The 17,925-nt window shown below is 37.0% G+C and overlaps 3 protein-coding genes across 3 annotated transcripts in view; 1 reads left to right on the top strand and 2 right to left on the bottom strand.

Moving 5' to 3' along the window:
* Positions 1 to 913: 913 nt before the first annotated feature.
* On the bottom strand, positions 914 to 11,626 carry cog8 (component of oligomeric golgi complex 8). The gene is made up of 5 exons (XM_084124525.1): positions 11,275 to 11,626; positions 10,258 to 10,465; positions 2,403 to 3,221; positions 1,588 to 1,756; positions 914 to 1,488 (listed from the first exon to the last, which is right to left on the bottom strand). The coding sequence occupies exons 1-5, from the start codon at positions 11,601 to 11,603 to the stop codon at positions 1,088 to 1,090; spliced, it is 1,926 nt and encodes a 641-aa protein (XP_083980651.1). The 5' UTR covers positions 11,604 to 11,626; the 3' UTR covers positions 914 to 1,087.
* A 34-nt stretch (positions 11,627 to 11,660) lies between these two features.
* Positions 11,661 to 17,654, top strand: nip7 (NIP7 nucleolar pre-rRNA processing protein). The gene is made up of 5 exons (XM_084124528.1): positions 11,661 to 11,822; positions 12,280 to 12,366; positions 12,804 to 12,942; positions 15,363 to 15,503; positions 15,610 to 17,654. The coding sequence occupies exons 1-5, from the start codon at positions 11,764 to 11,766 to the stop codon at positions 15,727 to 15,729; spliced, it is 546 nt and encodes a 181-aa protein (XP_083980654.1). The 5' UTR covers positions 11,661 to 11,763; the 3' UTR covers positions 15,730 to 17,654.
* The window catches only part of zdhhc7 (zDHHC palmitoyltransferase 7), a 13,312-nt gene continuing 12,044 nt past the window's right edge, over positions 16,658 to 17,925 (bottom strand). The window contains exon 8 of the mRNA XM_084124527.1: positions 16,658 to 17,925. This exon is cut by the window's right edge and continues 2,084 nt beyond it. The gene's annotated coding sequence lies outside the window, so the exon portion shown is untranslated.

Raw genomic sequence — 17,925 nt, 5'->3', positions numbered from 1 at the left:
GCATCTTGAGACAAAATATATTTGATATAATGAATATAATGAGACTGATATATTTTAAAGCATGTTGCTTTCAGTTAAAACAGCTCAAACATACATTTAAGTCTGGGACTAGGCTTAAGCCTTGTCTGTGAAACCGGCCATTAATAACTTGCTTTTCTTATCTTGATTTAAAAAAAAGTCCAATTCTTTGCAAAGACAAACAGCAATTCAATGTAAACTGCTGTTTCATCGGGATTTGGTGGGGTGAAAAAAAAAAAAAAAAAAAACACCTTCGCTTTGTTCTAATGAATATCCAAATATCAGAAACGGCTGAATGTTTTTATTTTAATAAACCTTTCCCCCCCTAAACACCCTGGTAAATAAAAAACATACAAAAGAGGTCAACCGAGTAAATTACAAGCACATACATGAGACCCAAAATGTTTTTGAACACTTAAGTTAAACTTAATGTTGCATCTGTAGGCAAATAGTGCACAAGCTTTTCACAGATAACTAGGTTTTATATATATATATATAGAGTTATAGTTATTCACAGATATACTATATATATATATATAGTTATTCACAGATAATTGTTTTTTTGCAATGATGTTAGTCAACTAATCACACATGGGTGTGTGAAGTCTCAAATTATCAAATCAAACATGTGTCTTGGCAGAAAGCAGAGAATGTTCCACTTACCACAAATAAACAGAAAATTACACAATTCATTTTGTCTTCATTTTGAACGGTATTTCATGTCAAATGTTTTGCTTAAAGTGCTTGCGCTATAATTTTGTTTTCAAATAAAACCATCAAAGCAAAAGGCATTACAATGCAATGACATTCAGACATTTTAAGTGCGACTTAAGTGTCAAAATACTTTTTGGGACCACTGTTAAGTAAAAAAACTTGAGATTCAATCGACATATTTCCTCAATTTAAATATTATATTTAATTACATAATATATTACATTATTACCTTCACCAAAATAAAGTTGCCAATAAAATTGCAAACCACACCCAGATGGTTATTTGCTATCAAAACCAAGCTTAATTTTTTAGGACACCTAACACTCATCACACACTATACAGCAATTGTTGCTTTTTATTCCGACAGCATCTCCTCAACATTACTAACTGTTGTGGATGAATCATCTGGTAAGTCTTGCACATCAAAGGTCAGCTCGGGCTCTGGGGTCGGGTCGTTTTGCTCTGTAGTGACCGATTCAGCAGAAATGTTCTCTTTTTGAGAAAGACAAGGATCAGATGCTGACACAGGCTTTTCTTGTTCTGAAAAGACAGGCTTTTCTTCTAGAGTTGTTCCGGGTTTGACTGCAGTCGAGGGATCGGATTCGGCTGTGGTCAGGCTGCTCAGATCAGTGCAGAGATCTATGACAGCGGTCACAGGCTCCTTCTGGGGCAGAATAAACTCCAGCGGCTCCAGAACCGTGTCCACACTGATGCAGCCTAGACTGCCATACTTATAAACCTGGGTTGGAGGGACGCCTACAAATACAAATAACATTTTAAGTCAACATCATGTTTTATTTTTGTAATGTGAGAAAAATGTTGGCTGGTGCTCGATTTTATCCAGTGGATATTTACCTAGAATGAGTGAAAGCTGGGCTGGAGGAAAGAGAACTTGAAGACATCGGTTCAAGAAAGGCACCATGTCCTCAGCAAATGCACAGCAGAACTGAACGAACAACTCCCGTTCACGGCTACTGAAGGCAGATTCCTCGGCTCGATGGAAAACCAGGATCAGCTTGGTCACCTGATAAGAAACGAATAACGCTGTTAGATCGGATTTACGTCAAAACAGAAGAATAGTTACAAGGAAGCCAAGCAAATATGTCTAAACTTTTTTCCTTTCATTTGAATTCAGTCAATCTATTGTTTTGTGGTTTGTCAGTAAGATTTTTGTTTATTTTTTTATTAATACTTTTATTAATACTATTCAGCAAAGATGCATTAAATTGATAAAAATTGACAGTAAAGACATTCATAAAGTAACAAAAGATTTTTATATTTCAAGTAAATATTTCAAAGAATCCTGAAAAATAGTCAAAAAAAAATTAAGCAGCTTGACTGTTTTCAACATTGATAATAATAAGAAACATTTCTTGAGCAGCAAATCAGCATATTATAATGATTTCTGAAGGATCATGTGACACTGAAGACTGGAGTAATGATGCTGAAAATTCAGCTTTGCGATCACAGGAATAAATTACATTTTAAAATAAAAATGAATCAATTTCAAATAGAAAGAAGCCATTTTAAATTGTGATGATATTTCACAAGATTACCATCTACACTGTATTTTTGATCAAATAAATTCAGCCTTGGTGAACAAAAAGGACTTATATATTTAAATAGCTTATTGTAGTATAATAATTAACATCCCACATGTCCCTATGTACCTTGATAAGGGCTTCCTCAACGCATCTGCTAACTTCCTGTGCGAGTCCAATAGGGCAGCACAGTCTTAAGTCATTGAAGGCTGTCAGGACATTATTGAGGAAGCAGGCCAGGGGTGGGAAATCCAGCAAGGCCATGGGGGGCTGAAGAGTGCCCGGCTGGGTGCTCGGGACCGCTGGCGGAATGGTGCTTCCAAGTATCGACGGGTAAGAAATCAGCGTGTACGAGTTCATATCCTCTTGGAACTTGTCCGCCGCTTCCTGAATAGCTTTCCGGAACGTGTCCATGGCAACCTGCTGAAATATGGGAGCGAGTTGGCCACGGAAATCCGCCCCGACCCGGCTAAATGAAAGGCCGAAGTACATGCACTGGCCAAGTAGAGAATCCAAGCGGCTTCCCACCCCACGCTGGAGGTCCCGATCGAGGGTCTCCAAAAACTGTGCCGCCTGCTGCACCACCCAGCCGTGAAAGATGGCGCTCTCATTCAAAGCCTGATCTCCGGGCGGCAGCAACGGATCCTCGTCGGAGAAGATGGCACGATACTGGGTGATAATATCGAAGAGATGCACGCGGCAGGTTTCGATGGTCTTTGTAATGTGGAAGTACGGGTCTTCATCTGGGATTGCGGTGAGAATGGATCGCAGCCAACTCCCACGGGCTTGCAGGAATTTGACGCGCAGCTCGGCTTCGGTAAAAACGTCCATTCTGCGCAAGTAGCCGATCACGCGCAGACACACTGGGAGCTGTGAATTGCTCCGCAGCTGTTGAAGAAGTTGGTTCAGCATGAGTTGAGCTGACAATCGAACCTCGTGCACAATTCCCTAAAAGAAGACAAACAGGAACATTATTTAATATAAATATTTATGTTGTTTTTACAGTCCACCAGCTGAAAACCGTAAGTGTTAGTACTTTCAAAACAGACAGAAACGCTTAGAAAAATAACAGCACAACAGTATACTGTATTCTCAAGTTTCAAGTTTGTATTTATTTATATAGCACATTTAAAAACAGCAAACAGGGCTGACCAAAGTGCTGAACAATACACAAGATACAAAACATAATCACACATTCATGACAAAAGCTCATAATGTATTAAAAACTAAAGAAAAAAAGTAGGTTTTAAGAGAGGATTTAAAAACAGTTAGAGATTGAGCCGCTCTGATGGAAAATGGAAGGCTGTTCCACAGCCTAGGGCCAGCAATCGCAAAGGCTCTGTCTCCTCTATTCTTTAACCGTGATCTGGGGACAGACAAAAGTTTCTGATCACCAGACCTCAGGTTTCGTGTTGGATTATGTGGACAGAGAAGCTCGGACAAATAGCTTTTTGCAGCAGCATTCTGTACTAATTGGAGACGAGCAATAGAGTGTTTGGGTATGCCATAGTAGAGGGAGTTGCAATAATCCAACCGTGATGTAATGAACGCATGGACAGCAATCTCTAAGGTTTCCTCAGAAAGAGAGGATCTGATCTTAGAGAGAAGACGTAACTGGAAAAAACAAGAACTAATCACCGCATTTATTTGTTTTTCAAATTTGAAGTTCTGATCCCAGAAAACACCTAAGTTTTTAATGCAAGAGGAAGTTGGAGAGAGGTGATCCAGATCAATGTTACTGCTATTAAAGTTGTCATGGGGGCCAAAGACTATAACCTCGGTTTTGGAATCATTCAGAAATAAGAAATTTTGAGAAAACCACATTTTTACTTCTTCTAGGCATGCAAAAAGAGATTTCAGTGCAGTATCTTTGTTGCGTTTCAGAGGCAAATAAATTTGTGTATCGTCTGCATAGCAGTGAAATGATACACCATGCTTTCTGAAAATGTTGCCCAGAGGAAGTAAATACAGGGAAAAAAGAATGGGTGCGAGAATAGACCCCTGCGGCACTCCACAGGAGAGTTTGGCAGGCGAGGAAGAAAAATTACCAAGTTTAACAGAGAAACTTCTATTTGTTAGATATGATTTAAACCAACTGAGGACAGTTCCCTGGATGCCCACAGAATATTCTAGTCGGGATAAAAGAGTTTTATGATCAACTGTATCAAAAGCCGAGGTTAAGTCTAACATTATTAGGATCACCGAGTCACCAGCGTCAGTCGCTAATAGTATATCATTAGAGACCCTTAATAAAGCAGACTCGGTGCTGTGCAGAGGCTTAAAACCAGACTGGAAAGTTTCAAGAATTTGATTTGAGCTAAGAAAAGACTGGAGTTGATTGAGAACCGTTTTCTCCAATGCTTTTGCAATAAAAGGTAGTGTCGAGATAGGTCGAAAATTATTAAAATCCCTATCATCAAGTGAAAGTTTCTTGAGAAGAGGTGTAACGGTAGCTTGTTTTAGGCTATCAGGGATAGTTCCTGTGCTCAAGCATTTATTCACAAAAGACACCAAACTTGTTCCAACTGAATCAAAAATTTGTTTCAAAATACGGGGAGAAAGAACATCAAGAGAGCAGAAGGAAGGTTTCAAGTGATCAACAATTTCTCTGAGAGACAGAAGAGAAACTGCGTCAAAGACGCTCCATATGGCTGAAGAACAACCCAGTTCAGGTGAGACAATAGCAGAAGGTTGTAACTGAGATCTTAGAGAGGTGATCTTCTCACAGAAAAACCTTGAGAAACCTTCACATAATGATACTGAGGGATTTGAAATCACATTTACAGGAGGATTTAGAGCAGAATTTAACACAGAAAATAAGGCTTTTGAACTATGATGGTTTTTTTAAATTAAATTAGAAAAATACTTAGACTTAGCAGACATCATGGCTTTCTGAAAAGCACTGAGGGAGTTTTTCAGCATTTCATAAGAAACTTGTAGCTTATCACTTTTCCATTTACGTTCTGCTCTTCTACATGCTCGCCTCAGAGAGCGGATGGTATCATTGAGCCATGGTTCAGTCTTAGGTTTTGACTTCTTAGCTTTTAAAGGAGCAGTGGTATTTAAAACCTCGGAGCATACAGTATTGAACAGACTAAGATGTTCTTCAGCATCCAAGTCGGGTAAGGGTGACTCCAGGGACAGAGACAGACACACCTCATTAAAGGTGTTAGTGAATTCATCACGGAAACAGGGAGAAAAGGAGCGAGTCCATTGTGCAGTAGGAGTAATGTGCGATCTTGAAGGAGGAAAGGACATAGAAAACAGTACAGTCATATGATCAGAGTGTCAAAAACCTGAACATCAGTAATGGAAACACCATGTGAGAGTACCAGGTCCAGAGTGTGACCATGAGTATGAGTGGGATCTTTCACCCACTGAACCATGTTAAATGATGAGATTTAAAAACTCCATTGTTAGAGGTTTTGACTGACAGCACACATGAATATTAAAGTCCCCAAGCAGAAGAATATTGCTGTAATTAGTTACATATTCACCTATAAAAGCAGTAAATTCACTTATAAAATCTTTCACTAGGTGAGGGGGGCGATACAACAGCGCTAACAAAACAGGATCGTCAAATTCCAGTCGCAACAGCTGTACTTCAAAGCTACTGTAGACTGAAGACGGAACAGAGCGACAGTAACTGTTTTTTAAAATCACCGCTAGACCACCCCCGCGGCCAGAAGAGCGCGGAGAGTTAAAGAATGTGCAGCCTGCCGGAATCAGCTCAGCAAAAGGACTTAAATCACCAACCTTCGTCCAAGTTTCTGTGATGCACATAAAATCCAATGCGTGGGTAGTAAAAAAGTCATTTAAAATGAACGTCTTATTGACTAGCGATCGAGCATTAATCAGAGCCATCCTGGAAGGTACCGAGTCAGAGATCGCGGGAGAGAAGACTCTATTCAAAGATCGAAGATTCTGTAGATTAGCTCCACCGCGGCGAATACGGATCGGAGGGTAGCAGGGGATCGTCGAATGAGAGTCCTGGAGAATGGTCCGAAGCCAGCGAACAGGTGGATCGAGCAAACGCCAACCAGCGCATCGTCCAACGCCTAGATTCCACGTCGTCATGGAGATGAAGCTGGACGCGCGGGCGGCGTGTAGCGCCATTTTCAGTTTGACAGCAACCCCTCCGCGCTTGCCGCGTCTCCTGCGGCGCTTTCTGCGGGGAACACCATGAGGCCACAGATACTCTGGAATATCCCAGGTAGAGTTTGGAGAGCAGGATTGTGAACCAGCCACAGAGCTTTTTAACTCTGGGTTATATGTGGCCACAAAAGAGTCTCGAATATCCAGAAGTAACTGGCGATCATAAACCAGAAGCGAGTAGCAGTTTGATGCAGATAGAAGCACAAAAATAGCACAAAGTAGCAGAGACATCAGACGGCATGCCACGTACACCGGCGCCATCATAGCTTAATTCTTATTCTCAGGAATTTAAGTCACTTTTTTATCATCTGAAACTTGCTGCGACTTGTATTCCAAAACAACTTTTCTAATGTAATTAAAGTCACCATTAAAGGAACACGCTGACTTTTTGGGACTTTAGCTTATTCACCGTATCCCCCAGAGTTAGATAAATCCATACATACCCTTTTCATCTCCGTGCGTGCCGTAACTCTGTCTGACGCGCCCACCGCTAGCCTAGCTTAGCACAAAGACTGGAGGTAAACGGCTCCAGCTAGCATACTGCTCCCAGTAAGTGCAGTGGTGTAGTCTAGTTTTTTGTAGTGAGTATACTCTAACATAACCCCCCCCCCGCCGCCGCCGCCGCATACTCACCCATCCCAGAGCGTCACCCCATAAGCACCACCACACTCACTAATGCATACAGTATGCATCGACATGCAATTGAGAGCATTATGAAATACTAAGTGTTATCAACATGTCAATTTATTATAAGCAACACAAGACTTTAACAGCCAATGACATTTACAGCTGGGGAGACTGGACTGATTTTCTACTGTTTAGTGTTAATCACCATCTAACTCAGTCAGTTAAGAGCTACCTTTAGCCTTAGATGTTATATGAATATGGTCCCTGAAGCACAGGTTTTATCAGTTGACAATTTTCAACAATTTTAAAAAAAAAACATTATAGGCACAAATACAAATTTACTTTTAGAAATGGTGTTTTTGAAAAAAATTTTTATTTTAAAATACATTTTACTGTGCAATTTCTATCTAATTAATTGACCGAACTTTTATTTTGGTGGGTTGTAGACATTTGAGTTTCTGTGTGTTTTAATAAACTATTATTATTATTATTATTATTATTATTATTATTAGGCCTGAAGTATACTCTGTGCAATAGTAATATATTTCTGTTATAATTTCTTCAAGTTATACAGAACTTTTATTTTGACAGGTTGTCGTAAAGACATAACAGTTTCTGTGTGTATATGAAACGAATGAATGACGATAGTTTTATCAAATGAAATGGTGAAATTCTCATCAAGTGACTCTCATAGCAGCTCTGCGATGAAATGCACATGTGTAGCTTACATCATGTCTCAGTACAGTAAAACGCTGAAAACACCACGAGCGTGAGTCACGCGTGCTTCTGTGTGTGTGTGTGTGTGTGTGTGTAGTGGAGCACACACTGAGCGCTCATTCCTAGACGCGTAGAACAATTGCAGTCTCTTTTAGCTTTAATATTCATAGACACTAGTCCATATCGAGATTTGATTCATTGTACAGCAGCTACTTTTGATTTATTCATTCAAAAATAGCCAAATTCCGTGACGTTCTGCTTTATATAGCAAGTTCCATTTGTGACTGGATTCTGCGATTCGATCCGTCGCTTCGCAAACACAGACGGGGTGAATTTATGAATGAAAGTGTGAAAGTTCTGACACAAAACGAAGTTGATACGTATCCTCACGCTTTTTTTAAGTGGGTATACGCAAATCCTTGGCCTTTTCTAGTGGGTATACGGCGTATACCTGCGTATCACGTAGACTACACCACTGAGTAAGTGACATAATAATTTTCCTATTTACATGTTGTGATTTGTAAAGTCACAGCGTGTACAACTAACAAGGTCACATGAGACACAGCCATCTTCTAACCGTATACATACTGGGAACTATATTCTCAGATATACTGGGAACTATATTCTCTCTCTGACCTTGTTATTTGTACACGCTGTGACTATATAAATCACAACATGTAAATAGGAAAATGTTGGTGTTATTTTGTCACTTATTGGAAGCAGTATGCTAGCTGGAGCTGTTTACCTCCAGTCTTTGTGCTAAGCTAGGCTAGCGGTGGGTGCGTCAGACAGTTACGGCACGCACGGAGATGAAAAGGGTATGTATGGACTAATCTAACTCTGGGGGGATACAATGAATAAGCTAAAGTCCCAAAAAGTCAGCGTGTTCCTTTAAAGGTGCACTGTGTAATTTTAATGCCATCTAGTGGTGAGGGACGAATTGCAACCAACAGAAGTTACAGTGGCCGACAGGAAAAGATGTCGTCGTCTGAGACAGCAGAAAGTAGCCAGTTAAGCAATGAGGTTTCTTTACAAAAACAAATTAAGAAATTAAGTTTACTTAATTATTCAGTAAAACAATATGTTATTGTGAATATTATTGTTACTTGTTCATCATTGTGTCAGAGTTTTATTCGCTGACTTTAGCTAGCTTCTTTGCACGAAGAACAACATAGTGACAAAACGCATTTGTCCATTTAGGGCTACTGTAGAAACATGTCGGCGCATTTCAATGGAAAAGACCCGCGGTGTATGTAGATGGAAATGGCTCATTCTAAGGTAATAAAAACATAACGGTTCATTAAAGGAGAACTCCGGTCATTTTTTTGTAAATTTGGAGTGCTGTCAATACAGAGAACAACGACAAAAATCGGTGTTGCCTAGACCGTGTTATCCTCTTTTTAAAATTTGCACCCTGTTGACTTCAATGGGGCAAGTTTTAAACCTGCTTTTAGGCTCTTAACATCCTTGATGTGTCATTACAAGTGCACAGGTCATGTGAGTGATTCCTTTAGAGTTTACACGGGTGAATCTGACTGCAGTAGATGTGAAAGATATGAATAAAAATGATGTTAATTCAGCCAGCGCACATACCTGTATTTACATCCTGTTTTCGGACGAAGTCCAAAGTAGTCGATTGTCAAGTTCACGCGCATAGATTTAGTTACCTATGATCACGCGCGTGAACTCGACAATCGACTACTGTTAAAATTGACCAGAGTTCTCCTTTAAGTAAGTCTTTATACAACACTGACAACATAGTTATGTATATGATATTGCATTTCTGTCAACAGATCCTCCTAAATTTTACACAATGCACCTTTAAATCAAAATTGACAATTCTTATTTTTAATGGAATATTGCGTTATTTATGATTAATAATTTACCCGTGTACATCATTATCATTGCTTTTTTTATTCATATGCATCTTAATCTTTAATCAAAATAACCTCCCCTCCCTCTTGCAGTGACATCTCTTCTCTGATGACGTGTTTACTGGCACAAAGGCGGGACAACCTGTCACTCACATGAGATCGACCAATAGCAAACCACATCCATCTAATGAGCCAATGAATTCCCAATAAACAAAATCTGCCCTACATTTTTTTCTTGTTAAGCCGTTTCACTCAGATATACATCACAATAAGAGATAAAAGACTTTAGCAACTTCCGTTTCATTCTGACTTTAAGCACAGAAAACATGTGTAAAGCACACACATTTAGATTTGTGCAGAATGAGAGACGAAGTGAGCCCAATAGAATAATAATAGATGTTGTTTATAATGAATTCAACTATAATTTTTGTTGGTTTATACTTTTTTTTCCATTACTGTTCTGAACACCATTCAATTAAAAATTAGCAACTAAAATACATGATAGTGTTTATAATGTTTGTTTATTGTCAGGTGCGACTTATTTTCCAGAAAATAAAGTGAAGAACGAAGAAACATCTTCAATTAAAGGTGCAGTGCAGTATTCCATGTACCTGAATGACAGGAAGCGATGAATGCTTTTTCTCCAGTCTCTTCACATAAGCGGCCAGCTCCAGCGCCTCCTCGTAGTATCCGTTACGAACGCAGGTGTCCATCAGCTGAGGGATCTCCAGAATCTCCAAGATCTCAGTGTGTCGATTCAGTGTCAGGCTGTTCATACGCCTGCTGATGCTGATCTCCTCAGCCTCCTTAATAAAACCTCTGCAAATAAATAAGAGAAAACAGAAACCAGTTACAGCAAGCATTTCTGTTTTATAGTGTACTCTAATGCGTTTGCCTCCTGCTGTTGTATTGCATTTTTTTCTCATGGGACTAATCCAAAAATAATATAAACATCAAATGATAACTTTCATTAAGTTATTGATGTACATTTGTTTAAAGCTTAACATGCATGTAAACTACCGTTCAAAATAACTTTTATACAGCAAGGATGCATTCATTTGATCAAAAGTGCACTGTTCTTTTGAACTTTCAATTCATCACTGAATCCCGGGGAAAAAATGATCATTTCAACAAAAATATAAAGCAGAACAACTGGTTTCAACATTGATAATAATAAGAAATGTTTTTTGAGCATATTATAATGATTTCTGAAGGATCATGTGACACTGAAGACTGAAGTAATGATGCTGAAAATTCAGCTTTACCATCACAGTAATAAATTACATTTTAAAATACATTAAATAGCAAAACAGTTTTTTTAAATAATATTTCACAATACTACTGTTTTTAAAAAAAATATTAAAATCTTACTGGCCCCAAACTTTTGAATGGTAGTAGTGTACATTAATATGAAAATAGATCAAATATGGACATGTTTTGTGACTATTTGAAAGTAGTAGTACATTGTTATAGGTTTAAATGTATTAGGTTTAAATGTATATGTTTGTTAAATAGAGAGAGAGAGAGAGAGAGAGAGAGAGAGAGAGAGAGAGAGAGAGAGAGAGCCTGTCTAACAAATCTGTCAGTCTGTCAATCATCCTTCCTGACAGTGAGAGTAAAGTACAGACCTGCATCTCTCAGTAAAGCTGGGCAGTTTGTGCAAGAGTTTCGAGAGACAGTTCTCCACAGTGCTGAAGTCAGTGTAGATGTGCTGTGTGCAGTCCGCGGTCCTGATGAACGTCTTGTAGTTGGTGAAGGCCAGCTCACGGGTCTGCTGCAGGATCTGAGCCCGCTCTTCAGACAGACGCTCCGGCTCCCGGGTTAACTCATCCACGCCGCACGAGCACAACTGCGACAGATACGCCGCGAAGTCCGGATTCTCTCTCCAGTTCTCAGAAAAGCTGTCTTTAAAGACCGAGACCAGGATACTCTCATCCTCCACGTCTACGGTAGCCATGATGGGAAGTGTTGTTGATTCAAAACTCAACAAAAAACTTTATTTAAAAGATTCGACGTCACAACTGTGCGACGGACAGAACCCACGTGGATTTTGCGTAGTGTCTGTGGGAGCTGCAGGGTTTTTTAAGCTTCTTTAAGAAAAACGAATTATTCACTTCATGATGCGTCCTTTAACAGACGAAGAGACAAAAACAATGTTTGAGAAACTCTCTAAATAGTAAGTGACATTTTTCGTTAAGATTCATTTAGAGCAGGGATCTATTAACAAAAGTGTAGCCAGATTGTGTGATCATGTCATGTGTAAAAAAAAAAAAATGGTACAATATTCTACACTTTTAGATTGACGTTTATTTAGGTAATCATATATATATATATATATATATATTAGGAAATATCGTTGTTGTGAGGATTTTATTTGATGGGTTTATGATGTGGTGTTGTGTTTTTTTTACTGTTATTTGTATTATGTTTTGCAGTGTTTTACATTGATATGATTTACATGGTATTTTAATATTATTTACTGCTTTTATTTTATTAATATCATTATTTTTGAAATGTTGTCTATGCTGCACCATAGAGCCCAAAACTATTTTAAATTAGACTTGAAGTTTTTTAATTAAATATTAAAGTTTTAAAAATTAAATTAAGTATTCCCAATTTGTTTGTGTTTCTAGCATTGGGGAGAACATCAAACTTCTTATTGATCGGCCTGACGGGACTTACTGTTTCAGACTTCACAATGATCGAGTATATTATATGAGGTAAGGTTGTCAATGTCTATTATCTGTTAAATGTGAATTTAAAAGTGATCGCCATAAAAATGTCCTAGTGAAATTTCCAATTCCTTTTTAAAAAGAGTTTGCTTTGGGTTTTTAATGCATATGGCTGCAATAATTTTATGTCATCAACCTTCAGGTGTACAGTTACAACTGACCTGAGCTGAATAGTGTCACTTTGTCTTTGTAGAACTGCAGAATTAGAATTTCTCATTTGATGAAGTTTGCTATTTTCCCGTTTATTACTGTGAAGCTGCCTTGAAAAATCTGTATTGTATGAAGCGCTACATAAATCAAGGTGACTTAACTTGAATAAAAAACACAGAAGTCCAGTTTTACACTCATGGGGTCTTTATTGTAGCAATAATGTAAATATGAATGTGATTGAGTAGTAATCTTTATTGACATCATCTCCAATCTAGTGAAAAAATCCTGAAGTTGGCTACAAATATCTCCCGAGATAAACTGGTATCCGTTGGCACGTGTTTTGGGAAGTTCACAAAGACGCAGAAGTTCCGTCTGCACATCACAGCTCTCGATTTCCTCGCACCATATGCTAAGGTAAATATTCATTCTGATTATGTATTTTGTAACATTACATTACATTATTACTTAATACAACATTACATTATTAAAGGACAATTCCGGTGAAAAATGAACCTAGGGGTAATTAACACATGGTTACCGAGTCGATCGTTCCCTGGGATGCGTTTTCATGAAAATCGAATGTAAAGAGTTTTATCTCTAAAAACAGAGTAGCTTATAACGCTAGTATATGGGGCACAGAGTAAGTAAAAGTAAATCGCTAGTTAATACCACTAACAAGGCTCAAAATAGCCTCACACTAACACGGTAGCATAATGAGGGTCCCTACATGCAAACAGAAGCATTGAGAACTTTGTAACTGTACAGACAGTTTAATAAGAAGAGACTTTATAAAGACAGTACATTACGTGTTTACAGGCATCATCTTGGAAAACAGTCTCGACTAATCGAGTCACGAACGCCGTGCTAAGTGAGCTGGTCAATAGGAATTACGTTTGTGAAATATAACGTAGCGCGGCGTTCGTGACTTGATTAGTCGAGACTGTTTTCCAAGATGCCTGCTGCCTGTAAACGCGTAATGTACTGTCTTTAGAAAAAGAAAAAGAAACAGAAAAAGATGGAAATACAAATTACAACAAACAAAACAATTGCCAGGGGGAGGAAAGTATTATACACACATATATAAAATCAAATAAATAAATTGTAAAATTTACAAATTTTCAAAGTTCTTACAGCTTTCTTATTCACAGAGTCTCTGATACTGTCAATATAAATACATATTTCAGTTAGCAAAACCATAAAATTGGGTTTTTTATTGCTAAATTTACACTTATGAATGTGAAATTTGGTCAACAGAATAAGTAAATTAATTAAGTAAAAGTACTGTTCTTTTTGGTCAGGATAGTCAGTTAAGCCGAAAAGTACATTTTCCCATAAGAGTGAAAAATGTTTTAAACACTGAATATTCTCCCTAATAAACTTTTGGACCTTACCCCATAGTGTAACTGAGTATGTACAGTGCCAAAATAAGTGCAAGGCAGTTTCCTCATATTCATTACAAAAAGTACAATTTACATTTATTCCTTTTTTAAATTTTTGTAATTAATGACTTGCTGGATAAAATCTGTGAATAAGTTTATAAGAAACTTCTTTAATCTTATTTCTAAGATGATATTTTTGTGGTAATAACCACACTTTCCTCCAGCAAATTTTCCATTTAATAAGGAGGCCCAGTGAGACAAGATATAAGGTACAGTAACAATTTCTCTTTGGAAAAGAGTACAAATAGCTCTATTATTACTCTTGAGGTATGATGAAAAACAAATTTGACCAACATAGGATTTAGTAACATCAAAAGACACTGAACCGGGAGAATGGTCTTTATCAATACCTCTAAATAGCATTTGTGTACCAGAAGGGATTGAACCAAAAACCATTGCAAATTCTTTTTGAGTGACTGGTATTTTATAATAAGAAAGGAATTCATCATAAGAAAAAAGTGTTCCTCCTTTATTATATAACTGACTAACCAATTTAATATCGTTATCAACTATGCGTCTATAGACTGAACCCATAATAAACATGCGCATGACGTTTTTGTAGTTTACACAGAGACGATAACGGTACTGTTTTCATAAACGTGCACTTTGCAACCCATTTTTTTTTTTAAAGTTTGCGTTTTCAGTCCCCCAAAACGTTCTTGGCGTAAATTAACAGCCAAAACGCATAAAAAGTTAAAAGTTTTTAGTTGAAAGTGGTGTTGTTTAAACAGCGCCTTAGTTTTTAAGTTTTATTTATTTCCAGGTAATAATTTTAGTGCTTCAACTCAAACCTTAAGTTTATTACCAAGGCAACATTTCAAATTTTCGTTCAAGTTTTTGGTATCTCTTTACAATAAGTTTCAGTTTGTTAGTATTAGTCAACTACATTAGTTAACATGAACTAACAATGGACAATACTTCCACAATCTACAGCATTTATTAAAGGGATAGTTCACCCTAAAAGGAAAATTCTGTCATCATTTACTCACACTCAAGTTGTCAAGGGTGTATGAGTTTCTCTCTTCTGTTGAACACAAAAGAAGATATTTTAAATAATATTGGTAACCAGACAGTTGACGGCACCCATTGACTTCTATAGTAGGAAAAAAAAATACTATGGAAGTAAATGGGTGCCGTCAACTGTCTGGTTACCAACATTCTTTAAAATATCTTCTTTTGTGTACAGCAGAAGAGAGAAACTCATTCAGGTTTGGAACAACTTTATTATAAAGTGTTACTAAGTTTTTCAACGGATATTTATATATTTTATTTTATTTCAGCTTCATTTAAATTAACAGTAATGTTTAATAGTTTTAGTTAACGATAATAATCCTGGTTCATATACATAGTATGTCTCAGTTCATAATGTAATCTGCTTCATGTATGCCTCTATAGTTTAAGGTGTGGGTGAAGCCTGGATCAGAACAGTCATTCCTGTATGGAAATCACATCATGAAATCCGGTCTGGGGAGAATCACAGAAAACACGTCGCAGTACCAAGGAGTGGTGGTGTATTCAATGTCTGATGTACCGCTGGTGAGACTTTTTTGTTTGAAAATCCTCAAGATGAAACAACTGTTGTCATGTTAAGAAAAGTATTCAGTGACCTTTGTATGCACTCACTGTCTTGGTCTCATTTCAGGGCTTTGGGGTCGCAGCGAAGACCACACAGGAGTGTCGGAAGGTCGACCCCATGTCCATTGTGGTTTTCCACCAGGCTGATATTGGAGAGTACATCAGAAGTGAAGACACGCTGACATAAGAGCATATAATGACAGCAGTACTCGTGGACAGTTCATTACATTCTGGCTATTGGATGTCACAAGTTTGGCAAACTTTCACAACTTCAATCAAATCAACAATGTTGGACAGTCTTTTGCACAGCTTTCAACGTGTAAACAAATTGTATGTGATTTTCAATGACCATTTCTGTATCAAAAAAAGTTTTTGCCTAGTTACTGTAAGTTTGTGCATTTATGAATTATTTTCTTCTGATTTATTAAAACGGGATACAAAAACAAACCAAGTTACAACAAACGTTTTCAAGAATAATTTAGTTAAAAGCAACATTGACAGTGAAATTAGACTGGCTACCATTTTGACCAATACATATTTTTTCAGACGTTTTTATTACTGCAAAACGATTTCAAAAAGAAATTTCTTGCCAATGAAATATTGATAATGAAGCTGAGCTATTATCCAGGTTTTCTATGACAGTGGAAACACATTAAAGTAGTGCAAATGGAAGAACACAAATGTTTTTCTTAAGAAAACCCATTTTTCAAAGAAATTCTAACTTTTATTCAGCAAGAATGCATTAAATTGATCAAAAATGGTGATAAACATTGTTACAAAAATAGAAGAAAAAAAAATGCTGTGCTTTTGAACGTTCTATTCATCGAAGAATCACGAAAAGAATCTATCACGGTTTCATCAAAAATATTAATCAGCATAACTTGTCAACACTGAAAAAATTAGAAATGTTTCTTGAGCAACAAATCAGCATATTAGAATGCTTTCTGAAGGATCATGTGACTGAAGACTGGAGGAATGCTGAAAAATTAACTTTAATTCACATAGAAATGTTATTTTAAATTATATTATTTTACAACGTTAATATTTTACTGTATTTTTGATCAAATAAATGCAGCCTTGGTGAGCAAAAACAACAAGAGATTCGCACTTTAGACTTTAATAGCTTTTAAATCTAATGACTTTATTATGTAAAAGAACTTTACATAAGAACATAACTTTATGACACTTGAAAGTATCAGAACAATATTTGTTTACACCATTTATTACAGACATAATTTCATAATCTTTGCTTTGTGGCCCGAAAACCCGGTTTCCAACGTTCCAAGTTCAGACAGTTAAAATGAGCTTGAATATTTGAGACATTTTGGCCTATAATGACCCGTTTCTGGGAAATCCGCAGCACTATAAAGATCTCATGTGGGGAAAAGGTGAAAGTTGGAGACAAAATTTCTAGAATTTGTTGATATGACCAATATCAATGTTCAATGACCAATCAATTTCCAAAGGTCCGACAACATATGCAATAGTTAATGCTATCTGAGGTTAATGAAGGTCATTTAAGAGCAAACATCCCTCAGCTTTTACAGTCAAGTAATATCTAGAATTACAAGTCTAAGCATGTTTAAAAAATAGAGTTGAGGTCAGGCAAATACTGTTGCTGTAATATAGTACAGAATGTAAAACTAATTATTCTAATGCAAAGAAAATAACTATCCCTTTTCTACCCAATTAAAACAAAGTATAAAAAGCATGAGATACATTCTTAGTTATGTGCTGATAAAAGGCAAGTCTTCTCATATCAATTTCAAAACATGATCTCCAGGGCTTGCATATAGTACATATTCCCTTTACAGAAAATTAATAACTATTAGACTTTGTTTCTTTAAAATAAATGACACCAAGCCATTCAGTCCAATCTGAGTTCCACTGCATGAACCGTCTGATGGTTCGGTTATCTTCATAATAATGAGAAGGGAATGTGTAAAAGAAGGTTTCATTCTCATGAAATTCATTCCATAAATGATGCATCAAATTGGCACACAAAACTCATTACTTTTTGTAACAAATAAAATGCTGGAATTACACTGTAATGGCAAAGTCTTGTTGTATTATTTGATCTAGAAATAATGGATATGAAAGAATCAATTGTCAGACTGGCTCAATTTTCCATATCCCTTTCTTTAGTCATTTGTGATAAAATGCAGTTGGCCTCATATTCTACACTGGACTTGTTGAATGGCTGCGAAACAGAACAAAAGCATCATCACATATTCAAATCAATGCTTGAGAAGAGCCAGTATTGTAAACATAATATCCAAGACTGTTAACACATATATGCATCTCTTCTGCTTGGTAAATATGGAGTGGATTTCAAAGTCTCTTAAAAATCTATCTAGACCCATCTAAACTGGCCTTTTAGTGC

This window comes from Abramis brama (genome assembly GCF_963993115.1).
Source record: "Abramis brama genome assembly, chromosome: 9".
Lineage (NCBI taxonomy): Eukaryota > Metazoa > Chordata > Actinopteri > Cypriniformes > Leuciscidae > Abramis > Abramis brama.
This window is presented reverse-complemented; position numbering and strand designations above follow the sequence as displayed.

Bases quoted from the DNA above. Each gene is read 5' to 3' on its own strand.
- cog8 (XM_084124525.1), bottom strand. From the start codon at position 11,603: ATGGCTACCGTAGACGTGGAGGATGAGAGTATCCTGGTCTCGGTCTTT. The intron at 10,466-11,274 runs GTCTGTACTTTA...ATTTATTTGCAG, and splicing joins AGCTTTACTGAGAGATGCAG to AGGTTTTATTAAGGAGGCTG. The intron at 1,757-2,402 runs GTACATAGGGAC...GTTTCTTATCAG, and splicing joins TTGAGGAAGCCCTTATCAAG to GTGACCAAGCTGATCCTGGT.
- nip7 (XM_084124528.1), top strand. From the start codon at position 11,764: ATGATGCGTCCTTTAACAGACGAAGAGACAAAAACAATGTTTGAGAAA. The intron at 11,823-12,279 runs GTAAGTGACATT...TTGTGTTTCTAG, and splicing joins TTTGAGAAACTCTCTAAATA to CATTGGGGAGAACATCAAAC. The intron at 12,367-12,803 runs GTAAGGTTGTCA...TCTCCAATCTAG, and splicing joins GATCGAGTATATTATATGAG to TGAAAAAATCCTGAAGTTGG.